The sequence below is a fragment of the Ailuropoda melanoleuca genome, chromosome 8 (assembly GCF_002007445.2).
Source record: "Ailuropoda melanoleuca isolate Jingjing chromosome 8, ASM200744v2, whole genome shotgun sequence".
In the NCBI taxonomy this organism is placed as follows: Eukaryota; Metazoa; Chordata; class Mammalia; order Carnivora; family Ursidae; genus Ailuropoda; species Ailuropoda melanoleuca.
In genome coordinates, this window is record NC_048225.1 from 127,337,503 (window position 1) to 127,362,108 (window position 24,606).

Consider the following 24,606-nt stretch of genomic DNA (forward strand, 5'->3'; position numbering starts at 1 on the left):
TGTGTGTGTCCGGGCCCGGGAGTGCCGGGTGCCTGTGGACTTGGGACGCCGAGTCACCACGGAGGTGGGCGCCCTCGACCCTTTCTTGGGACCTCCCACCCCCATTCCGAGACCCCCGATCTGGTTTGTCAGCAGCCCCAGTTGGAGAAACCCTGGCCAGAAGTTTGCAGCTGTTCAACATCTGGGCAAGAGTTCTCCAGTCCCTCTCTCCACCAATGGCAGGCTGAACTGGTCTGGGAGTGGGGGTCGAGGGAGTGTTTGGGGGGCTTTTGGGGAGGGAGGGCCAAGGAGACCAGGGGGGTCTTGTGTCTTGCCCCCATGGCAGCCCCTTCTTGTCAGGTTTGGGTCTCGGGGATAGGAGAAAGGGCCCCTTCTCAGTGGTTCAGCCGACCTCTGGACAGCCTCTGGAAGTCTCTCCCTGCGTGGGGAGGGCTCCTGGGTGTGGGCATGCTTGCAGCCACTGACTAGGTTATCCCAGGTTTGTCCTTCTGAGTGGGTGGCTGTCTGTACCTCCTCTTAAACAGGGCATTGTTGGTGGTTTGCGGGGGGGTACAATGGGGGATCCTCTGCCCACCTTCCCCGTGCCCAGTGCCCTTTTTGAGGTCTCCTTGTTGGCCTGGTTTCTTTGGTTTGGGGGATGGCCCTCCCCCCACCCCTCCCCCATCCCCTCAGTGGGTCTCCTAGGCAATTCAGGGGCCAGCTTCGACTATGGGAAGTTTGCCTATGGGAAGTTTGCCGTCTGGGGTGGTGACCTTGGGCTGCTCTGGCCTCGAGATAGGAGGGGAGCCCAGGCCAGCTTGAGATTGGGTGTTTTGAAGTTAGGGAGCTGTCCACCTCCCACTCGTCTTCAAACCCCCAGCAGGGAAGTATTGGTAGTCAAGGAGAGCGTGGAAGAGGCACATGTCCGTGTTCACAGATGTCCAGCCCGCCTGTGGCCGCTGGGTCACACCCGCCCCAGGACTTAGCCTGGTTGTCCCAGCTCCCACGGCCTGCCTGGGAATGAATTTCCTTCCTGTGGTTTCCCAGTGTGTTGGGCAGGAGATGGGGGTGGGGTGGGATCCGTGTGAGGGTGGCCTAGGACCCGTTTATGTGGGGTGATTGGGGAATACTAGAGCGTATGTTTGGCTCTTTCCCAGTTTGCCCTAGGACAGGCATTTGGACCCTGGGGTCTCAATGGTCCTTTTCTCTTTGTCGTATCTCCCCACCCCCCAACATACCCTGTATGTGCTTGTGTACCTGTGTGTATGTGTATGTGTGTGTGTGGACATTCGTAAGGGAGGGGTCTCTGGTTTCTTTGGGAAAAGGAAGGGTTGTCATTCACACTCCTCTACGCACCAGAGAGGTTGAGCTTTTTACCTGAAGTCACACAGCAGATCTGTGTCAGGGCTTTAGTCTAAGTGCCGGTTTTTCAGGCATGGCTCCATAGTGGGGAGAGGCCATGAGAGGAAAGACACAGTCCTTGCTCTTGGAACCCCTGGTCCAAGGGGAGCAGCAGGACCCAGTCAGAGAGAGCATCCTGACCCTTCTGGTGGGGGCTGGGCACGAGAGGTTGTCTCCAGTACCCACTGCCTGGAACAGAGTGGTGGAGACTAGGAACTGTGGCTCTGATGTACTGGCCATTGTCCCCCCCACTGTCTGCATGCTGCTCCTGGGCTGGAGGGTCTGGGCTTCCCAGCTCTGCCCCTCTTGGTTCCAGGCTCTTCTCACAGACTGGGAGATAGGATAGTCTTTCTGGCTGCTGTTATATAATCTTTCTCCAGCAGGGTGTTTTTTTTTTTTTTCCCCTTTCTTTCTTTCTTTCCTTTTTTTTTTTTTTTTTTAATCTTCTCTGGTCTTTCTTGGGTGGTGTGATGGGGGAAGAAGCTGGAGGGTAAAGTCCTCAGTGGGGGTCTGGAGTACCAGTAGCAAGGAGGCTAGGGGAGGCCCCAGGCTCCTTCTGGGCCCAGGGAAGAGGAGGCCTTAGGTTAGACCCTCACTAATGGTGACCTAGCCCCTCCCACCCGCCTCCTCCAGAGCTGCCCTGGGCAGGTCTCTGTTGTGGGCATCCCTAGCCCTTGTGCCCCCAGAGAGGCCTGGCCTTCTGCTCATCTTACTAACCTTCTCCCCTGGCCACCTGGGCCGCCTGCCCTCCTTGGCTGGTACCAGGTCCAGAATCTTGAGTGCTTACCCTGGCCTGGTGTGGGTGGGCCCTGTGTTGGACACTTGGCCACCCACTTCTCTGCTTGTGTGGGAGCAAGAGGAGTCCCGGACGGACGGGTGGGTCCGGTCCAGCATTTCCCTGGTCGTATTTGGAGCCAGGCCCCCTGCTTCTCTGTCCTTCTAGTCCAGAAGGTAGTGGCCTTACTGAAGAAGAGGAGTAGGTTGGGGGTGGGTAACAGAGGCCCGGCCTCGGGTTGTTCGGTGTGCATAGTGGATATGAGGGTCAGATGTGCGCCTAGGGTCCATCATCAGGGGTCGGGTTCTGGGTCGTGTGGCGCTGTGGTGGGGGGCTCTCCCCACCCCGTGGCACCATGGCTGGGACTCTGGGACTCTGGGCTCTCTGAGGCCCCCTGGTTTGAGGCAATTATCCCGCTTTTTACAGGGAAGGAGGAGGTGGGGGAGGAGCAGGCATCGCCTCGGCATCACTGTAATTGCTGGTGGCTTTTATGAGCCAGTCATGGGGCCGGAGTCCGGCCAACCGTCTGTCCTTCTGTCCCAGTTTGGTGACTTACTCATGGTGGGAGGGGGAGGTGTGAGGTGCTAGTCGTTCTGTGTGGGCAGCTGGACACCTTGCTGTCTTGTGGTTGGGGCTGGCCTGCCTGCCCACCACTGCAGCAAGCAGGATGGAGCTCAGACTTCAGGGAGAACTTACCAGTGGCTCTAGATGACGGCCGGAGGTGGCTCTCACTTGGCCTAGGAAAGACGGGGATCTCTAAGTGCTTGTTTCTCTAGCCACCCTTGGTGGCTCTGCTTTCTGAAAGGCCTCGGAACAGTGGCCTGGTGGGGATGGGGGATTTATTTTCTCTTCTGCCCCCTTGCCTGAGGCTGAGGAGAGCTTGTCCTAGAGCCGGCGAGGGGCGCCGGGCGGGGGTCTTGTGCAGACTGCCAGGCCCAGACGCCCCTGGCAGGCCCCCAGCAGTTAGTGGCACGCGTGCATGAAGGTGTGCAAGCACATACACACGGGTGTGTAGACACCCACGGAGCAGATGCTGCCCCGCGGGGGGTGAGGGCTAGTGAATGGGAAGATGATTAAGGGATTGGAGGCTGGGTGGGGGACCAGGGGCAAGGAAGCAGAGGCCTGTAAGAACTTGGAAGAGGGAGGGCTGACTGGAGCAGGAGGGATTGAGGTTGGACCGCAGGTGGGTAGCCCCAGAGCATGGCTTGCCAGTGGAGGAGCCCTGGCTGACTCCCATCACTGCCCCTGCAGCACCCCCATTGCCCCTCCCCGCAGCCCTTGCTCACACCGCCTCTCTCCTCATGCCCTGGGGCAAGTCGGCTTTCCAGGTGGATTGGAGGTTCGAGAGCCTGGTGGTGATCAGAGCACCTGGGAGGCCTGGTGGCTTGCACTAATCTCTGTCTCCCTCCCCACTCACTCTGATGAACAAGGCCACCCCAATGTATCGAGGTTGCATCTGAGCCCGCGAGCATTGTGGGGTAGCTCCCTGGCCTGGAGGGTCCCCAAGGCCCTTGGCAACTGATTTTTCCTTTTCCTGAGGCTGTGGCTGCAACCTCCCCTTCCTGGGAGCCTAGTCATGGTGCTGGCTGGTCGTGGCCGGCGTGGAGACTGGAGGATGTGCTCACTGAGTCTGCACAGGACCCCGAGAGCCTTCGCAGGGGTGGGGAGGCCGCTTTGCTTGCAGTGTGAGCTCTCTCCCTTCTGCTGTAGGCTGGGAGGGGAGGGGCTTGTCTAGAGCTCGGCCTACTGCTGGCCACACCCAGGCGGGACCATATTTACTCATTTAAACTCACCCTCCCAGGAGGCTCTGGGCTCTAGGCCTGGTCACTGACCTTGGCTTGGTGCCTCTGGCTGGGTGCTCTGGCCGCTCCCCGGGGAGCTGGGCAGACCAGGGAAGCATATAGAAAGGGAGATGTTTTTTGCCCTCTGGTCAAGGGACCTTTACCGTGGGCAGTACCCCATTCACGCTTTCTTTGGAGACCTAACACTAAAGCTCTTGAGATCCCTGGGAACCGGAGGAAGGAAGCTTCTGTTTGCCCCGTCCCTGTGTTCTAGGCTCTGTGTTGGGCATGGGAACACAAGAAGACACGTTGGTTCCCCGGCATAACTGTTTTTATAACTGGGGAACTGAGTCAGAGATTTCAGTGATTTGCTTAGGGGTCATTGCTCCGTCCCCTTGCCTCCCTGCCACATGATCCAGCTGGGGTGGGAAGACCTCACAGCCCCTCTTCCCTGGTGAAGAGGTGTTAGGGACTTTGTCAGAGGGTAAGGGAAGGGTCTTGCCCTGCGGGAGGGGCAGTGGAGCAGAGGCCCAGGGAGACCTGGGAGGAGGACGAGGACAGTGCATTAAGGAAAGGGAGGACTCGTAGGAGTCCCTGGCTGAGGGCAGAGGATGAGGGCAAGCTGAGGGAGATGTTGCTTCGGTTTCCTGAGAAGGAATCGTCCCCTGATGGAGTGCCGTGGGAGAAAGCCCCCCGAGCAAGGACCAAATGACACCTGTCAGTACCCGCTGGAGCTGGGTGTAACGAGCGGCTAGTGGGGGAAGTTGGGCCACAGGAGCTCAGGCTGGTCTGAAGGCAAGAGGCCTGGCTGACAGGAGCCTACCCAGCCCAGAAGTTCGGGACTCTGTCCTGGAAGGAATTGCTCGAACTCCCTGGGGGAGGGCAGCCCCGTCCTGTGGTGAGCCCACCTCCGCCCCTCATTGCTGGCAACCTCAAGAGCCGCCTCTCCTGGGAAAGGAAGGAGAGTCAGTGGGGGAAACATGGGGTCCTTGAGAGCGGGTGCTTGGAAAGTGGGTGCCTCTTTCTTCTAGACCCCAGCTCCAGCCTGGCCCAGAACTTGCTGGCTCAGGCAGCCACCTAGAAGGTGGGGTGGGGGCAGGCAGTGCCCTGGCCGGGACCTGGTGTGTGGGAGCTGCCTGAGGGGGCCCTGTGGGGGCCTCCAGGCCTAGGGCTCAGTCTGACGCGGGGGTGGGCTGGGGACACCGAGCCCAACCCTGCCTCCCCAGCCAGCTGTCTCCCTGCCTCAGAGCCTTCCCTCTACCTCCACCTCCCCGTGAGTCTTAGCAGATCCCCTGGCTGCTTGCTTCCTTATTCCTCATGATTTTCCCGCCCCACCCCCGCCAGCAAATGCTCAGGGTTGACGGTTGGGAGAATGAGGAGTAAGAGAGCTCATCCCCAAACCTCGAGAGAAAACATTCGGTGGGGGTGGGTGGGGAGGGGAGGGGTCTGTCTCGTTTCTGGAGTCTTCCTGCTCCAGACTCTGGTGGATCAAGTAACATGGAGGCAAGGGGATGGTGCAGATGACCTCAGACCTCGAGTTTTTCTCCTTAAAGCATGCGTGTGTTCTGTCTGGCGAGGGACAGTGGTTGAGGGTGGCCCCAGAGGAAGGGCTGAGCCCGAAAGGGGGGCTTTAGGCCTTCCAGTCACATCTCTCCTTGACCTTTGAGCTCCTTTCCTCCGGCCCCCACAGCTGCTTGCCTCTCTGCTGACTCCCCAGTGCACCCCCCAGGCCAGGCCCGTGGGGCCCAGACTGACCCGGTGGGAACAGGTGTCCTAGCCCAGCTGTTCCCTCTTGTTTCTCCCACCTGTCAGCCAGAGGGTGAGGAGGTGAGGGACTGACTGGCAGGGGAGAGTAGGAGCCCCTTGGCCGGCTCACCTGCTCCCTGGGGGCGTGCGGGGTGGGGGGGTGGGGGCTGGTGGTAAAGTGTGGCAGAAGGATTGAGAGTAGACAGCGGGCGGGACTTCCCCACTCAGAGCCGGATGGTGCCAGGTCATAGGCAGAGAAGGCTGGTTGGTAGCCAGGGGTCCTGGCCGGCAAGCCCAGGGGTCTTCGCACAGTAGGTTCACGGAAGGGTGGGCTGTGAATTGAATCTGGGGGCACGTATTTGTGTCGCTGTGTGGAGGTCCCCCCCACCCACTGGGGCCCCCTCCATCTGTCTGGGCATCTTAGCCTCACCTGGCGCCTGTCCTGCAGGCAGTGAGCTAATCGTGTAAGAGCTGCCTGGCCGGCCGCCTCGGGAGGCCCACACAGCCGCGCTGCCCGCCCTCCCCTGCCAGGGTCTTAGAGGACTGTCCTTCGAGTCGGGAGGAGACCCAGCCACCGCCCTGAGTGGCTCCTTTAAATCCTCAGTGGCTCCCCGAGGTCATGATGTCTCTAGGAGGATTTGCTCTCTCTGATTGGATTGGCCTCTTTGGGCCCTGTCTGTGACTGTAGGTGGACGCTCACGTCCTGATCCTCCGCCTTCCCTTTCGTCAGGACGGGCGCTGCGCCGCCGTGTGAGGGCCCGGGCCTTGGGCCTTGTCTCCTCTCCTTGCACTCCTGTTCTAGCAGTCAGGTCAGGGCCCAGACCCCGCCACCCGCCGCGGCCAGAGAAGCCCTGCCCTGGCTCTGTGCACAGGAAGGAAGGGTCCCACCATCGCCTGGAAGAGCGTCCTTCTGAGACTACAGCCCTGTTCTCCACTTTTTTCTTTTCGGCCTGCTGTTCCTTCGCTCGGGGGCCTGCACTCCATAGTTACCCCATGCCCTCATTTCCATGGGAAGTCCCTCCCCTGCTCTAACCACCAGCCCATCCGCTTGCCGTGGCAGGCAGCCCAGACACGGCACCGGTGGCATCGTGCTCACCCAACGGCTCTCAAGCTGACCCGCCCCCCCCAAGGCCCCAGCTGCCACTTTCACTTCTGTCTCCTGAGACCCCAGAGGGAAGTTGGGTGGGGAGGTGGAAGGTGACACACTAACCGTCCCAACCGCTTCAGATGGCCGGGGGCCCCCGGCCACCACTCTCGTCTAGATGACCGGAGTGGAAGGACTGGCTGCGGCGGGAGGGATGGAGGTTAGAGAGCAGGAAGGCCTTCCTGGGATCACGGACCGCTAGGCTAGGGCAGGGCTGCAAGGGGCGCTGCTCTAACTGGACAGGCAGACAAGAGCTTCTCGAGGCGGCCAGGGGACGGGTTGCCTTCCAGTCCCCCTTGGAGCGTCATGCCGGGGCCTCCATGCTCCCCGAGATGTTACCAGCTGCCCCTGCTTGGTTGGGTGACTTCTAACAAAGCAAATTTGAGCCTCAGAGACTGCTTGGAGGCCAAAACTGCAGGCCTGGGAAGTCCTCTCTGTGGCCTAGCATGTGTCTTGCCTGCTGCACGAGGCTGTCTCCCCTCATTTGGAGGGTTGGAAGTGGATTTTAGAGATGAGGATAAAGGACAGCCAGCCTGTCCTCCTGCTGCCCCAGCCTGGGCGCTGAGGGGTGGGGTGGGCTGCTTCTCCTGGGAGCCCCCAGGCAGCTGACACTGTGAGTCTCATCTGGTCCCTCTGCTGTGATGCTTGCTTCCGTCTCAGGGTCACACCCCTGCCCGACTCAGAGGAGGGACAGGCGTGGAGGGTCCCGTGGGACCGAGAGCTGAGACAGTACCACGGGGATTCTTTTATCGGTTCGGGGATGCTTTCTGCAGAAGGTGCCTGGAACTCCATCCTGAGTGCCTAGGTGCACTGGGTGGGGGTGGCCCAGTTACTGGAATGGGAAGTTGAGCCTGATGGAGTAAGGTCAGATCCCCATGCAAATCCCCATGCAAATGAGTGGTACTGAGTCATTACGGATCAGACTGCTGGGTAGAGCATGAAGCAAGGCTCAGGCTTGGGTTCCAGAACCGGCCCCACTAATGACCATGACCGTGACCGCGGGGGGCAGTCACTACCCAAGCCCTGGGCCTGATAGATGTTCCAGGTGTGTTTGGCGGCTGGGGTGGCTGAATCTCTGTGGCCCCCTGGTCTGACCCACCTGGTACCCGCCCTAGCTGACCGTGAGCCTCCGTCAGCCCTCTGCCATCTGTCATGAGGGTTACTGTTCAGAAAGCACCTCCGCCTTTATCAGCCCCATCTCTCCTGTCTTCTGGACCCCACACTGCCCTTCCCGCTAGGCTGGAGGACAGTGGACCCAACCAGGCAGTGTCTGGAGGAACCCGCTCCTGACCTCGCTTCCTTTTGGACCTCTGTAAGGAGCACGGGAACCAAATGTCCTGGCTGGAAGGGCACTCGGGTACCTACTCCCCTTCACCCACCCGTTGTGCTGACCAGTGGGGTAAAACCTGGAGGCGGCAGTGACTCGTTCAAAGTCACACAGTCATTTAGGGCCAGAGCAAGGACTAGAACCCAGGTATCCAGAATCCCCACCCAAAGACCCCGTGCTTCCCTGGGCTGTTCATTGCCCAACCACATCTATCCCTTTTCTGCTAGGATTCAATCTCCTATTACCCCCAGATTCTTCCTGAGATCAGGCCCAGTGGCTCCAGAAACTTGCGAGGATTTGGGGGAGGGGTGGTTCCTAGGAGCCAACCCAGAGGCCACCAGGGGAAGCCAGAGCTGCGGTGGGTGGTGCTGGAGCCCCAGGGGGTGGGCTGGCCGCTGCCTGGGTAGGGCACTGGACACCCTGGCTGCTGCAGGAAGGATGGGAGCTAGACTACAGGAAGGACAAGCTGGGGCGGGGAGGCAGCGGAGGAGGCTCAGGAGACAGACCCTCACTGGAGAGGCATCTCCCGGGCAGAGAACAGGATGACCCCATCCCAGGGGATTTACCCCACGGGAAGCCTAGGGTGGGGCTCGGGAGAGGTGTCCAGCAGAAGCTGCAGGGAGGGTGCCAACGAGCTGGCCCCGCGGCTGCTCCCCTGGCTGGTCCATCCCTGTCCCTTCAGCCAAGGCTGAAGCGCCGGCCTCCACTCGCCTTCTTAGGGCACCTGGGACCTGAGACCACCCCTACCCTGGGTCCAGCTTTCCCGGACTGGTCCTTTCCCTCCCCCCAGCCCGCCAGCCCGCCCCCAGGTCCCTGTCGGTGAGTTAAAATTAGCTCAGTGCCCAGGCTAAAAATAGCCCCTGCCCAACCCTGAGGCTGCTGGGCTGGGGGAGGGGAGTTCCCGAGGGAGGGGAAGATGGTGGGAACCAGGGGTTTGGGAAGGGAGCCTGCCAAACAGAACTTTGAGGGAAGGAGGATGGGGACGGGGATTGCCTGTGCCTTTGAAAGCAGACGCTGGAACTCTGGGTTGAATGAAGCGGCTGCCCTGGGCTGGGGGAGGGGGGTGGAACGGAAGAGCAGAGAGGAACGGGGCAGTGGGGGGAGCAGGCTGGGGGCGTGAGAACTGGGCTGGATGGGTGGGGGTGAAGGGCACTGCCCCCACTTCTGAGGACTTAACCGATTGCGAAGGAAGGCCCCCTGTGTTACCCCAGGGCTGTGAACCCCAGCACGCCCTGCCTGTGCCCCGTGTGTTAGTGTTGGGGCTCGCCTTCCCACCCCATCTTCCAGAGCGCACCTCCGTGGGTCTCTGCTTCGAGGGAAGAGGCCACAGGGCCAGGAGAGGGGCCAGGACGGCTGTGAGCCCCGGGCTGGGGTGGGGACCCAGAGGGCCTCTGCAGTCCGCTCTGCCCACTCTGGGGGCCCGCGTGCCCTCGCCGGGACCTGCCCTCCCCTGGTCTGTGTCTTGGCTGGACTGCAAGTACTCAGAGGGCAGGCCTGGCGGCCCAGCGGGTCGTGCCCGACGCAGGGTGTCGGGGTGCAGTGAAACTGCCACTGGCTCCCTGCCTGCGCCTCCGAGGCTCGTCCTGTCCCGGCCGGGCTCCGGGCTTCGCCCTCTCTGCGCGGGCCCTCTCCTTGTCTGTGGCTGCCTCCGCCTCACACTCAGCCTTCCTCTTGGCCTCTCTGCCTCTCTTTTTCGCCCGTCTGTGTGTCTGTCCCCCTCTACCACCCTCCTCCGTGTCTGCCTCACCCACGCCTCCTCCCTTGTTAGTGAGCAGGCTGCTTGAGGCCGCCTGACTGTGGGGGTGACAGGTGGATTGGATTGTCACCCCCTCCCCCAGCGCCTGCTGCTTATTTCATGCCCTGCAGCCCAGCCACAGGGAAGGGGCGGGAGGAGGGATGACAGCTGTCTCCAGCGCCTCCTGCCTTCCCCTCCAGTCCCCAGCCTGCGGCCTGGAGCAGCCTGGGAGGAAGGGCTGGAGGGCCTGCCTAATGAGAGCTGCCTTTCTGACCGTGCGGAGAGCAGGGTGGAAGCCCAGTGCTCTGTGACCGGAGGCTGCTCACTCAGGCTCTCTGGGCCCCGGCTCCGCTAGGGCAGCTCTGGAAGCAGATGCTCTCCAGTTCCTGGGGGCCGCTGGGCCCTGGGCCGGCTGGTGTGGGGGCCGCGGGGAGGTAGGAGAGAGGAGCTGGAAGACACTTCTGGGCTCCCCAGGAGGGGCGGCCGACCCCAGCTGCAGCTCCTGGAGGCGGCCCTGCCTGCTCCCCCGCACTGTCCCCACTGGCCCCAGGCCACCCGCACACAGGAACTGAGATAGCATCATTCTGAAACCCGAGAGTGGTTTGAGTATTGTTCAGGCACCCAGAGGTGTTAAATTGGGGGAGGCAGGGGCCTGTTTTTTCTCCCATGCCCCCTCCAGCCTGAGACCCCCTTTAGGGTACATTTTGCATATTGTTTGCACCTCATTTGCATGTAAATACAGCCCACGGGTTCCTATTGGGTCTGGATCCCAGCTTGGACAAATGGCTGTCCACAGGGTCCCTCTGGATTTCCCACCATCTCTGGTTCCCTCAGCCCCTCCTCCTTGTCAAGGGTGTTGTCGGATGAGCCTCTCCAGCCCCGTGTCCTCTCTGTTCTCCATTTGCCGAGGCTTCTCTGCCACCGGCCTTCCCTAAGAAGGTGGGTCTGTGCCTGCCTCCCCAGGGCTCAGCCCAGCTGCCATCCTCCCTCCCCCTCTGCTCTCTGTCCCCACTCCTGCCCCCAGGAGGCCCACCCTGCCCAGTTCTGTCCTGCCAGCACTGCCTTGAGCGGGAGAAGCAGAAGCCGCCGGAGCCTTCCAGGGGCTACTTTTGGTGACACAGATGCCGCCAGCCCAAGGAGTCGTAGCTGTGGCCTGAGGTCAGGCGGGCCCCGGGGCCACTGGAGCCGGAAAGCCATCCTAGCCGAGCCCCCGTGTCCATGGCATCCTGCTAAGCCCCCTCCAGGCCTGGGTTCCAGGACAGACAGCCAAAAGTCAGGTCTGGGAGGGCTTTCTAGAGGAGGAGAGGGCCGGAAAGGAGAAGAGGCATGGGGGCCGGCCAGGGAAAAGGTGCACATCTGGAGAACACATGCCCAGGCCTCTGGCTCCTGGCAGTTGGTGAGGTCATTAGGCAGAGGGCTGATTAAGGAGGTCCAGGTGTTCATTAGGACTTTCCTAATTGAGTAGGAGGGAACCGGGACAGGATGGGCCTTCCTAGCTCGGATAGGGTCAGTACAGGTTCCTCTGTGCCCACCCAGGGCCCAGCCACCCTTCTTCCAAAGTCCGCAGTGAGTTCATGTTCTTGCTCTGGGGCTCTCAGACGCTGCAGCAATGGAGAGTGGGTAGAGTGAATAGAAGGGGAAAGAGGTTATTACGGACTCAGCCTCCTCTGTAGGAGGGCTTCTGGTTAGATAGGAGGAAGGACTGCCCAAGGCAGGGGCATCTCGTCCTCTGGCAGGGTTGGCACAGAGGTAGGGGCATCAGTGGGCGGGGGGCCCAGGATATGTGGAGTTAGGAAAGTCCTTGGGGGTTACGCTGGCAGAGACTGGGGATGGACGGGGCCTGGTCTTTTTATCCCTGACTCCCCTCTGGCCAGAGGGTGCTGGGGGGGTGAGGGGGTCTCTGTGGCTTCCCTGTCTCCTCAGTCCTGATCCCTCTCGCATCCCAGCTCCCCCAGCATGAAGCGGGGGTGGGGGGGTGGTGTAGGAGATCAGCCAGGGAGCCGGTTGCCAGGCGACAGTTGCCTAAGCAACCCCATCCTCTCCATCTCCATGTGCTCAGGGCTGCTCCATAGAAGACTTTAGAGTCTCACCCTGTGCACCAGGCAGCCTGAGGGTGGGGAGGGTTGAGGCCTGGCCTGGAGAGGCAGTCCTGCTTGGAGGGTCGGTGGTGTCCAGATGTCCTAGTTCAGGGGCGGAGTGAGGGGATGCGGGTCCTGCAGTGGGACTGACTGGAGCGAGACCACAAGAAGGACTTCTCGGGGTTGCAACAGGGAAACGGTCCCTTCTCGGAGCAGACCTTTCCCAAGCTGCTCCTTACAGGGGGTGGAGTGGCGAAGAGGGCGGGTGTGGGTCCTGCCCTCCGGAAGCTCCAGCTCCTTGGGGAGCGGGGCATCGAGTAGAGGCGCGGAGTTGTAACTAGCATACGGTGGTGGTAAGTGCTAGAAGGGGAGAGGACAGGGTACCCTGAGAACCAAGGGAACGAGGTCAGACTGCAGGAATGACTTTGCGGGGGCCACAAGAGCGCAGAGAGGGTTCTCTCCCCACTTGGAGGAAGAGATAGAACTGGCCCAAGGCCAATAGAGGCCACATCTCAGCAAGAATTTGCTTCTGCACAAAAGGCAGTGAGAGGGAGGTAGGAAACGGGGTGATGGGGGGAAGGTGGATGCTCTGAGCAGGGAAGTGCAGCAGTGACGGCCTTAGCCAGTCCCCACCGGCCTTAGCCAGTCCCCACCGGGCTTATCAAGGCCGGCCATAGAATCTCAGTGAAAAAGGCCTCTCTGTAGCCCCCTTGTCCTCCGCATGCCCTCTCCACCCTCCTTGCGAGCCCAGACCACCATGGCTCTGAAAAACAGCTTTGGGGTTGCCCTGGGAAGCGGGGGGCTGAAGTCCTTGGGCTGGGGCCTTCCAAGTGGGCCTTTGGCAGAGATGGGGGCCATAGGCAAGGAATGGGGTGGCTGCCGGGCCACTCGGGGCTGCCTGGGCTGGTGTTCTCCCAGGGTGTGTGTGAAGGGGGACAGTAGGAGGCCCGGGGGACAGTAGGAGGCCCAGGGCCCATGGAGCACCTTGAGGACAAGGAAGAGAGGAAGAGGTTCTGGAACCCCGCTCTGGGGAGAGAGGGGGGTGGAGGGTCCCTCTAGTTGTGAGGGAGTGGCGTTGTTTCCTGAAGATCTCGGGACAGCAGAAAGTCGCTTTCCAGCTGGGCTAGGGAGAGCCTGAGGGACAGTTCTGGTATCCGGAAGGGGTGGAAAGGGGTATTCCTGGCTCCTCCCAAGTCCACAGATTTCCTGCCTCCCCTCTCCCCTGCCCTTCATGGCCAAGATGCCAGGGCTGAACTTGAACATCTACGGTGGTACCTTGGGGGCCGTGGTTGAGGGTGGCTGGAAAGGCTCCAGGAAGACTCAGCAGCCCCTGGAAGTGGGGGCTGCGGAGGGGATTCCAAATGACAGGTGGGGGACAGTGAGAGCCCACTTCCCTGGACTCTGCAGTAGGGTCTCTGCCTAGAGCTCTGTGGAAGGGGGTCCCTGAAGGGGCGGGCTGGACTTCTGTGGACAAGGCTCTCCCCTGACCCAGAGTGGCTTCAGAAAACATGGGCCTCTTGCTTGCTGCCCCCCCTCCCCATTCTCCCAGAAGGCTCCAGCTCTGATTCTCCTGGATTCACAGAGCCGAAGGGGCCCTGGGGTCGTCATGTGCCGCCATCCCACTCCGGGTGCTTCCAGTCCCCTAGGGCTCACCCAGCCTGTTTGGGCACTGCCCACACCGGAGCACGGGCATTTCCTGGGTCAGGCTGGGCTTCCATCCCCATGCGCCCTCCCATCCTGGACTCGTATGGTGCGGGGGCTGTTTCCCGTCCTGGCTGCGGAATCGGAGCCCTTCACCCGTGGGCCACGGCTAGTTTATAGGTGCATGAGATGGGGAAGCCTGTGCCTGGCTGCCAGCAGCGTCCTCGGTGCACGCCAGTGGCTCTGTGCTCGCTCTGTGCTTCAAGGTGAACAAGGTTGGGAAGCGCTGCCCGGATGGAAATCGGGTCCTAGACACAGCGCGGTCCGCCGGGGCAGGAGTCAGCAGAGCGTGACTTCTGGGCTGCATCTGCCCCCGTGCCTGTTGTTATGGATCTGGTTGTAGCGGAGCTCTGCCACTCTTCTCTGTTCACCTGTTGTCGCCAGTGGCCGTCAAGTAGTTGTCCAGAGCCGAATGGCCCGCAAGGCCCAAAATAGTCATCGACCCCCTTACAAAAAAGTTTGCGGACTCCGCTCTGCAGGGGTGGTGTGTTTATTTATTTATTTTAAGCAGCAGGATTGTCTCTTCAAGCAAAACTTTTAGGTGGAGGCCCACTGAGTGAAACGGCTGTGGAGCAGCCCTGGGGGAGGCAGAGGGGGGCTCTGCAGCCCCAGCCCCACTCTGGGCCCCCAGCTCAAGGCTTCCATGAGGCAGGTGTGAGGACCAGGCTGTAGCCTGCTCTGTGTTCCTGAGCCAGGGCCACCAGTGCATGACCATCCTGGCACCAGGTACCCCGTGGTAGCCGTACGCAGCCTCGGCAGGTGCTCTCCGCACGGGGCGCCAGGACCGGAAGTACCATCCTAGGCCAGAGGGGCAGCTGGTGGACCCAGATTTCTCTACTCCAGGAGGGTCCTGGGGAGAGGAAAAGGTGTGGGGCATTCTCCAGGACCCAAACCCTTGGAAGCTGGCTCTGTGTGATCCAGAACCCAAGAGTGGCAGAGTTCGTGTGGAAAGAGCCTGGACCAGAACCTGGGCCCTGGGTGTGAGTGCCCGCTTGTGCCCGGCTGTGGCATGCCATTGCCTCGGGGCACCCCCATTTCTTCATCCTGAGGATGGGGTGGACGCTGCCAGCCCCTCCCAGGGGTGCTGTGAGCCTGCCCTGTGTGCTGGTGGTCGCCCGGGGCTGACCGTCCTCTCATGACCCTCCTCTCCCAGGACGTTGTGCAGAAGGTGTCCTGCAGACCATGAACTGAGCCCTGGTCCCAGGCCGTTCATGAGCACAGTGTAAGGTGTGCCGAGACCCGCCACGCAGCGATCCCCTCCCCTCCCTAACACTGAGGATCCCCGGAGAAAATGGGGAGGAAAAAGATTCAGATCCAGCGAATCACTGATGAGCGGAACCGACAGGTGAGGAGGTCTTGGAGCCATGTAGACTGGGTGAGGGCAGGGAGCTGGCCACTGCCTCCGCTTCTTCCTGCCAGTCCAAGAGGGCTTCCTGAAGGAGGGGGCCTCTGGAGGTTATTATGTATGGAAGGGGAAGGACTGAGTTGGGAGGAGAGGAACCCCCACCTCCCCACAGCTCTTGGAACCCTGTATCCCAGAGCTCTAAGGCTCTGCTGCTGTATGCAGGTGGACCTGTGTGTCTCCCCCCGGCCCTCCCTCCCACTTCCTGCCCAGGAGTCATACACAAGCCTCAGGCCATGCCTGGGCATGCCCTGTTCCCCATGATGAATCCCCCCCGCCAGCCCCAGGGGAGGATCTGGGAAGCCCTTCAGTTTTCCTTCCCTGACCCCTTCACAGCCCCTGGCACAGAGGGGTGGATCCTGTCCGTCCGGCTCCTCCCCCTTCAGTGAGGCGGCTCCAGGCTGCGTCTTGGCCATACGTTGGCAGAGAGGCGCCGCCGGCCTTTTCCCCCCAGACCAGGGGATCTGGGCCGGCTTTGACTGAGCCAGACCTGGCCACCCCCCCACCCCCGCCGCCTGCAGGTGACATTCACGAAGCGCAAGTTTGGGCTGATGAAGAAGGCGTATGAGCTGAGCGTGCTCTGTGACTGCGAGATTGCGCTCATCATCTTCAACCACTCCAACAAGCTGTTCCAGTACGCCAGCACCGACATGGACAAGGTCCTGCTCAAGTACACGGAGTACAACGAGCCGCACGAGAGCCGCACCAACGCCGACATCATCGAGGTGGGCCCGTGCAGCACGCACGGCCGTGTGCACCCGGGCCGAGAAGGCGGGTGGGGCTGCCACCCGGCCCCGTGTCCTCCCCGGCCCACTGCCACCCTGGCCCAGTGTCCACCCGGCCCCGTGTCCTCCCCGGCCCACTGCCACCCTGGCCCAGTGTCCACCCGGCCCGGTGTCCACCCCGGCCCCCTGCCCACCCCAGCCCCGTGTCCTCCCCGGCCCCCTGCCAGCCTGGCCCCCTGCCCACCCCAGCCCCGTGTCCTCCCCGGCCCGCTGCCACCCTGGCCCCGTGTCCACCCCAGCCCGGTGTCCTCCCCGGCCTGCTGCCCACCCAGCCTCCTGCACCTTTGCTCATGCTTGTCAGGCTGGTGGGACATTCCTCTGCTCTGTCTTTCCTCCGGTTTTCTTTTGCTCTCCTTCTCCATCCTTGGTCTGTTCTTACATCCAACTCTGTCTCTGACTCTCTCAGTGTTTCCATCTCTCCTGCTCTGCTTCTGTCTCTTTGTGGGCCTCTGGGGTTCAATTTAAAAAAAGCCAATATTGCAGGCTGTTGAAGGACACAGGCTTTGGAATCTGTGGTGGCCTTTACCTCCACGGAATGGGGCCAGCGAGCTTTGAAGGGTGTGGTGGGACTTGAACGAGACAACCCGGTTCCTGCTTCTCACACCTGGGTGTGTGTGCCTTCAGGGAACAGAACTTCTGCCAGTGAGGCGGGTGCCTGGAAAGCCACAGGCTTGCCTTCCCGGAGAGGGACTTGAACTCCAAGATTTGGAGGAAGTTATCTTAGTTTTAAAATAGAGAAAACAGATTTACGCTAGACTAGAATGTAAAATGTACATTCGTTATTCACTCTAAAGGCAGAAGGAGTATCTGTGAAGGGTAAAGTTTGGGGTCTCCTCGAGACCTACCAGGTGTTCCCTGACGTGGCGTGGGCCCCTGGGCAAGGACAGCATATGGGGTGTCACACAGTAGGAGCTTAGTAAACGCTGGCTTCCTCTGGGCCTTCCTCCTTCTTTCTCTCCCTCTATCTCCCATCTGTTTCTCTCCCCCTCTTCCTGTGAGCAGAGCCCAGGGACCAGGCTGGGCAACACCAGCCCTGATTGCCCTCCCTGTGCAGCTACCAGAGGGTGGTCAGGCAGGGGCTGGCCCTGGGCATCAGCCCCCATCCCATCCCCCCAGGGCCCCTCCCCACCTGTCACCTTGGAAGCAGGGGTCTGTGCCAAGTGCACTGGCATTCCCTGTGGTGGGCCCTGCGGCTTGAGACACGTAGTGGTGCCTCCCCCCGCCCCAGCACGTGTTCCCAGGCTGCTGCAGGGCGGGGAGGGGGGGTGGCCAGGAAATGCTGGGGACCCAGAGGAAGGAGGTGGGGAGAAAGCAGGAGGGCCCCAGGGCAGCGGGGGTGGCAGGGACGGCGGGGGCGGGGACCCTCTCCCCCCAGTGACAGCTGGCTGACGCCCTGGTGCGGTTGCAGACCCTGAGGAAGAAGGGCTTCAACGGCTGTGACAGCCCGGAGCCCGACGGGGAGGACTCGCTGGAGCAGAGCCCCCTGCTGGAGGACAAGTACCGGCGCGCCAGTGAGGAGCTGGACGGGCTCTTCCGGCGCTACGGGGTGAGCCCCACTCACTGCGTCTCTGTCGGCCCCTTCCGGCCCCCCCAGGCGCTGCACAAGAAGCACAGGGAGTGTGAGAGCCCCGAGGTGGACGAGGTGTTTGCCCTGACCCCCCAGACGGAGGAGAAGTATAAAAAGATAGACGAGGAGTTTGATAAAATGATGCAGAGTTATAGACTGGCCGTGAGTAGTCGCATGGAGCGGTCTCCCCGCGGTGCATGGTGTGGCTTCGCGCCGGCCCCCAGCCGCCCCTGACGCACGTCCCGCGCTGAGCCGTGCCGGGGCTGCCGGTGACCACCGAGGCACCGCTGACCTGGGTTGTGGATGCCCGTGACCCTTGCTGAGACTCCTTCCAGATGGAGCACGGGCCGGGAGAGTCCTGGAGCGCCCCTCTCGCCAGCAAGGCGTGTGTAGATGACAGGAGGGTTTTAGATGGCAGGAAGGTAGGGGCCGTGTTCTTTGTCCAGGTCTTCTTGGGGCAGAGTCCCCGTGGGCCTGCGCGGACACCCCGGCCCGAGACGCTCGGGAGCGACGTTGAGGGAGCGCAGGTGAAACGGGTCCTGACCCTTGGTGCAGGCCTTCCCCAGCTGCGTGGGTGTGCGTGGGTCTGTACTCAGGCCCTCTAACCTGCTCCCCGTGTGTCCTGCCTGGCTGAGGACTAACCCACCTCCACTGGGGGCCTCCAGGGGTCCCTGGTCCTGTCTGCAGTGAGCAGTTCTCGTTCTTTGGGCCAGAGCTCGATCCTAAAGCACTCCCTCCAGTGAACTTCCTCCGAGAGGGCCCAGGGCAGAGAGCCTGAGCTGGGGCCCTCGGACACGTAGCCCAGAAACAAGAGGGACCCTTCCCTGCTCTTTCTCGGATACAGTGGGTCTGGGGCGGGGGGGGCGCCGGGCCTGATCCTGCCTCTCCATCCTCTGTCTAGTCAGCTGTGCCGGCCCCCAACTTTGCCATGCCTGTCACGGTGCCTGTATCCAGTCAGAGTTCACTGCAGTTCAGCAACCCCAGCGGCTCCCTGGTCACCCCTTCCCTGGTGACGTCATCCCTCACAGACCCACGGCTCCTGTCCCCCCAGCAGCCGGCGCTGCAGAGGAACAGTGTGTCTCCGGGCCTGCCCCAGCGGCCGGCCAGCGCAGGTGAGCAGGGGACTCGGGGATTCCGTTTCCAGCAGGGGTGATTCCTTTCATCCGGCACGGCATTCTGTCGCTCGCTTGGCTGGCTGCTGAGGGACGGGACCAGGACTCCTCCCGTTGTGGGTCCTGGGCCCTGCTGTGGAAGGCGCTGTCCTGCCAGCTCACCATGGTTCTTTTTGTCCCCAGGGGCCATGCTGGGAGGAGACCTCAACAGTGCTAACGGAGCCTGCCCCAGCCCTGTCGGTGAGTGCGGCTGCCCGCCTGCCTGCTCAGCGGCCTCACGGGCCCAGGGACCAAGAGGGACCCCAATGAGATGACAGGAAGGTCCCAGGGCCCGAGTTGAGCCTGAGGGCTGCCTGCAGCCCTGACTGGTGTGGGTGATCATCAGAGATGTAGGCTCAGGGAATCCTGGGCAAACTGGAAGAAGGGACCAACATTTCTAGTTGGAGAAGATGCAAGTCTTCTCCACTGAGTGGGGACATCGGGTGGGATCTGGAGGTTGCGCATGTATGATGTTGCCGACGTGCTCCCACAGAGACCCCCAGCCACCAGCAGCCTCTCCCCTGCCCTGTGCTGTTGTCCAGCCGGTGATTGTGACTTCAAATGTCACCATTGACGTCACACTGACATTCCTGCCATTCCCGAGTGATCCGGGAATTGGGATGAAGGCAGCCCCACGCTTCCAGGGGAACAGTGTGCTCTCAGGGGACAGAGCAAGGTGACACTTGTGACTGTGGTCGTCCCCACTTCTCTGGGCTTTAGAACCCCCAGCTCAGCCCCAGGCATTATCTCATGCCCCCTTGGCAGTGCTCATGCACTGGGGTCGGGGAGGTGGAGGGGTAAGTGGCCACCCTTTCCTCTCCAGGGAGGGCCGGAGGAGTGCCTGCAGACTTTAGGCCACGGCAGTCCTTCCAGGCGCTCGAGCCCGGCACGCAGAACGCGGGTGGAGGCCTGGTGTGGCCTCCAGCCAGTGGCGTGGCCCTGGTTGAGTCATTGTGCTTCTGCCAACCAGGCCTCGAGTTTGCTGTTTTGTGAATGGGGCTGAGCCTCGCACGTCCCGTCTGTCTTGCACAGTTAGCGTGAGGGTTAAATGAGATCGTGTGCACGTGGAGGCCCCGTGTACACTGTGGCGGAAATGCACAAGGTCGTTGTCACGCTGGTTGTTGCCAGTCTCATGGTGGTGGTGGCTGTGTTATCCCGCGTAACCAGTGACAGTACTGCCACCCGGCAGATGGCTCATCTTCTCCAGAGCCGCGGGCGTCCTGTCGCATGCACCCTGTCTCCTGGCCAAAGCTGCAGTCTGAGTGGTCGGGGTTCCTCGGGGGTCCTCACAGAGGCCCAAGTCCCAGAGTGCCCTCCCCGTCTGCAGCCGGGTCCCTATGAGCCAGTGGGGCAGGTTGTGGGATCAAAAGGGCTGGACGCCCTGTCTGTGAGGCCAGAAGGAGGGAAGCGGGCGGGGCGTGGCCACTGCGGCTGCCGGCTCCAGTGCTCCTCCCCCGTGCACCCAGTGCTTAGAGGCGGGGGAATAACCCCGTCATGCAGGAGTGAGGGGGCCTCTCCCCTCTCCCGGCACAGGGTGGTTTTCGGGGAAGATCAGAGAGCTCAGCACCCCACGCAATTCTGAACGTGGACTCCTGACACATGGCTCGAGGGCTGGGTCTGTGTTTGTCCTTTGACCCCTGTCTCCTCCTCTCAGGGAATGGCTACGGCAGTGCTCGGGCTTCCCCCGGTCTCCTCCCTGTGGCCAACGGCAACAGTCTCAACAAGGGCATCCCCGCCAAGTCTCCGCCCCCGCCCACCCACAGCGCCCAGCTTGGAGCCCCCAGCCGCAAGCCCGACCTGCGGGTCATCACTTCCCAGGGAGGAAAGGGGTTGATGCATCACTTGGTGAGTGGGTGTCTGCACCGAGGGGCAGGGGCTGGGGCATGGGGAAGAGCCAGCCTCCAGCAGGAGGGATGCAGGCTAGTCAGTAGGTGGGACTGCCTGAGGGAGACTGTAGAAGCCAGACTTCTCCTGAGCTCTTTCTCCCTAGAGGGCCCTACGAGAGGTTGGACCGTGGACGTGCCACCTGCAAGGGCAGGCAGGAGGGACAGGAGGTGGGAGAGAAGGTTCTGGGCCGGGGAGGATGATGGGAGGGATTTGCCAGCACAGCAGAAGGGTGAGGCTTGGATTGTGAAGATGGACGTGGGGTTGTGGCATTTTCTGGAGTCGGTCTGGACAGCCAAGAGCTCTGTCCCCGGCTGGACCGCCGTCCCACTCATGTGCGAAGAGGTAGATGGGGCAGCTGCGGGGGCCAGGGTGTGAGGGGTGGGCGGAGGCCGCAGACTGAACTGCCCCCTTGGTTTTATTTCTGCTCCCAGACTGAGGACCATTTAGATCTGGTAAGTGAGGCCCTGGGACGTGTGCGGTGGCTCGGAGCCCTGGGTCCTCCCGTGGCTCCGCGCGGAGCATGGAGCACACACCCTGCCCTCCACCGGCGGGTGCGGATGTGCTGTTTGTTTGGTTGTTTGCCGGGAGCCGTGCTCAGTGCCGAGTGGGGTACAGAGGTGAATGGGGTGGGGGTCGGCTTAGATATGCATGTGTGTGTACCTGTGTGTCCGTAGGTGTCTTCCTGTGACGCTGTGTTCGTGCAGACACCCCTTTCTGTGTGTGTGCATGTGTGCGTGCACTCAACGTGCGTGGGCGGTGTGGGCCAGCCCCAGGCCTCAGGGGGCCCGCCTGGACGTGCCCCGGGGAGCCCGTGTTGGGGGGGGCTGGACTGGACTTGCCCTCTGGCTTGGTCCCACTGAGCATGCTTGGAACCCAGGACAGGGGCCTCCTTAGGAGGGGAGCCAGCCAGGCCATGACAGCACTTTGCAGAGGCAGCTGAGGCCCAAGGCAAGGCCAGAGTTGCCAGCGGCGGGGGCGGGCCGCTTCCTCCCTGCCTCCCCCTGCTCAGTCCTGCACACAGCCCGCCTCACATGCGCTCAGGCACATGCAGCCGCGCACGCGCTGTCACGCTTACATACTCACCCTTAGCCAGGAGTGGGGCGGGGGCTCCTCCTTCCCCAGCTCCCTGACGGGAGGCCAGAGAGGCTGGAAAAGGCAGGCGGGCTTTGGCGGCCAACACGGCGGCAGTTTCGGCCCCAGCGTGGAGCTGGGGTAAACAAGTGACTCAGCGGCAGATGGAGCTGACAGCCCCACACACGTGTGTGCACACACGCAGGCACACGCCACGCCAGGCCCTGCGTTCCCCGCGCAGATGCTGGCGTGCTCCAGCAGGGCGTGCGCGGCGGCGGCATGGGCCTGCAGTTGCTCGGCCCCGCGGCCCGCCCGCCGTCCCCTGTGCATGTGTGCATGCCTCCCTCCCTGGGCCTCAGCCTTTCTGGGAATGCGCCAGCGTGCGTGTGTGTCTGCGGGCGCCTCCGTGCTCAGGCGTCCCACCTGGGCCGTGGGGGGCAGGGGCCCCAGCTTGGCCTCAGAGTGGAGGGCCAAGGGGAAAGCAGCCCACCCTCCTGCCACCTGGTGACAGACCGTTTTCTCCTTCAGAACAATGCCCAGCGCCTTGGGGCCTCCCAGTCTACCCACTCACTCACCACGCCAGTGGTTTCCGTGGCAACACCGAGTTTACTCAGCCAGGGCCTCCCCTTCTCCTCTATGCCCACTGCCTACAACACAGGTGAGTGCTTGAGCCCCCCAGCCCAATGTAGCTGCTTGGCCTTGGGGGGGGCAGACCAGAGGGGGAGCAGGAGATCGTCCTGGGGGATGCTCCAGTGGATTTGGGGGAGCCCCCTCCTGATGAAGGTTGTCAGAGTCAGCAGACAGAAACAAGGATGCACACTGAAATTTGAATTTCAAATAAAACAATGAATAATTTTTTAGGGTAAGTGTGCGCCAAAGACATTCTTCTGCTAAAGTGTTAAAAAATTATTCATTGTTTTGTCTGAAATTCAAATTAATAACTAGGTATCTGTCATTTTAATATAGGACCTAATGGACAAAGGAGTCCCTGCCCTTAGGGAGCCTCCTGTCCGAGGAGGAGCCAGGCCAGAGGTGGGCTGAGCAGATGATTCCGGTGGCCCAGGGCTGGGGAGAGGGAGGGGGACGTGGTGGGTTCAGCAAGGCTTCCTGGAGGAGGAAGAGGAAGTGAAGGAGAGAAGATAGGTGGAAGAGGCCGAAGAGAGGAAGCCTGTCAGGAAGGTTTGCCCAGCTCCGGGAATGCCAAGAGGGGGCTCCGGGCAGGGGGAGGAGGGAGGAGAGGACCTCTCATCCTGGTAGTGGCTCCATGGCAGGGTGATGGGGAGGGGAGAGGAGTCGGGGGACCGATGAAGATTGGGGAGGGGTGTGAAGGTGGAGAGCTGCTTGGAGACACGGGAGAGGTCTCTGGGTGGGAGAATTCAGACAGGACATCCAGTGGCTGGGCTGTCCTGGGTCACCCAGTGTCCCCTCCCGGGAACAGTCGGTGGCACTCTCAGCCATCCTGGCCTGCACGGCACGCACGCTGTGGTGTCAGGAAGGACCTCCCGTGAGGAAGTGCCTTGTCGCCTCGTGTCAGGGCATTTGTTTCCCGCCGTCGAGAACTCAGCCACCCCACCGGACGGGCTTGTGCTGGGGCTGTTTTGTGATGAGATCAGACTAGACCAAAAGGCCCCTAACTTCTCCCACCTCCCCAAGGCCCTGTTCCAGACACCTGTACAGATCCTCGCACCAATTGACCTGTTCGCCGTGGGTGGAAATCTAGAACCTAGCCGCGGACATAGGGAAGCCCCTTAGGGCAGGAGAGAGCTGGAGCAACCCCGCCGTGGTGAGGGGCCAGACGCCGCCACGTGTGTCCGCTCATCCCTGCGCCCGCTGCCCATTTGTGTGTGGGGTCCCGAGGCAGCTGCAGACGGCAGTCTCCTCATCTGGAAGAGTCCCTGGCGGGCAGGGAGTTTGGCAGAGGGCAGCACGGACCACGTTTCAGGAGCCACTGTGTTTGGGAATCCCGAAAAGCAGCGGTGGTTTCCTGCCGTCTTCTCCAGCCCTCACGAGGCTCTCGAAGCAGGAGGGGAGGTTAGCGGTTGTCCGTGAAGCTGGGACAGGTGCCCGGCAAGGCCAGACTTTAAACTATTTGTCGGTCTGGTGTGAAAGTAGGTTCTGACCCTGGGCCTGCCCTCAGGGCCCTGCTGGGAAGCACTGGCTTCCTCACGTCCTCCCAGAAGCCGGTGCTCCGGTTCCTCTTGCTGCTGCAGTCGGCCAGCGGCCTCCGTTTCGACAGCGGGTGTTTTCAGGAGACCCCACGTACATAAACAAAAGCACGCTGCTGTTTATCTGCTCGCCGCGCATAGTCCTTGGCCCTGGTTCAAGTTCTGGCTGAGGGCGATCTGGCTCTGGTGATGTCCTGGGTAAGGGACACTGGCTGCAGAGGGCTGGCTGTGGATGCGGCAGGGGCAGAGCGAGTGGGCTGCCAGGCAGCCCGTGGGCCGTGCTCCTCCTCTCCAGGACAGATGGGCCAGAGTGTGGTGGCGACGTGTGGGACGGGAGTTGAGCCCCTGCCATTCTGTTGCGGGAGGGTTGGCTCTTCGAGGGTGGGCGTCCTTGTCTGTAAAATGAGTCCGAGAGGCTCCTTCCTGCCTTCGCTCTGCCTTTTTCAAGTGTGAGTATCTCAGAGCTGCTGGCTAATGTTGTTCTGAGACCAGAGGCAAACAGGGGGCATCTCTAGGCGAGACTTTGGGTAAGCAGCGAGGAGCCGGGGTCTTGCCATTGCTCCGTCACTGGCTCTGTCTGGGACCCGGGGCTCCCCACGCTGGCGGCTGCAGTTGCCGTGTGTGAATTAGTAACAGCCGCAGGCCAGTCTTCGGAATACGTCCTGCGTGCCAGACGCCGTTGTGCGCGCCCCATGTGCGTTCTCTCACTCCTCAGTCTTCACGGCCGTGGGTACAGGTGGGACTCCTCTGCCTCCGAGCAGTCGCTTGCCCCAGGTCACGGGGCCTCGGGAAGCCTCGCCCTTACCCTTCATCTTCTTGTTCTGTTGCACGGCGGGGCCGTCGACACTGCACAAAGGCGGAAGCCGCAGCCCGTGATCCCTTGAGTAAGTGCACAGTGGTGGGACCGCATA

General features: G+C 61.8%; 1 protein-coding gene across 3 annotated transcripts in view; it reads left to right on the forward strand.

Annotated features, from left to right (window-relative positions):
* Window positions 1–24,606, forward strand: part of MEF2D (myocyte enhancer factor 2D) — a 32,908-nt gene that overhangs the window by 2,581 nt on the left and 5,721 nt on the right. The window contains exons 1-9 of one of the 3 annotated variants that reach the window (XM_034667440.1): window positions 11,808–14,647; window positions 14,821–15,012; window positions 15,591–15,794; window positions 17,263–17,400; window positions 18,323–18,533; window positions 18,717–18,773; window positions 20,227–20,417; window positions 20,891–20,911; window positions 22,059–22,188. In XM_034667440.1, coding sequence (XP_034523331.1) covers window positions 14,959–15,012; window positions 15,591–15,794; window positions 17,263–17,400; window positions 18,323–18,533; window positions 18,717–18,773; window positions 20,227–20,417; window positions 20,891–20,911; window positions 22,059–22,188 — 1,006 coding nt within the window. In that variant the 5' untranslated portion in view covers window positions 11,808–14,647; window positions 14,821–14,958. Of the gene's footprint in view, window positions 1–11,807; window positions 14,648–14,820; window positions 15,013–15,590; window positions 15,795–17,262; window positions 17,401–18,322; window positions 18,534–18,716; window positions 18,774–20,226; window positions 20,418–20,890; window positions 20,912–22,058; window positions 22,189–24,606 lie in introns of those variants that run through there. The other 2 variants (XM_034667439.1, XM_034667441.1) reach the window with 2 other exon arrangements.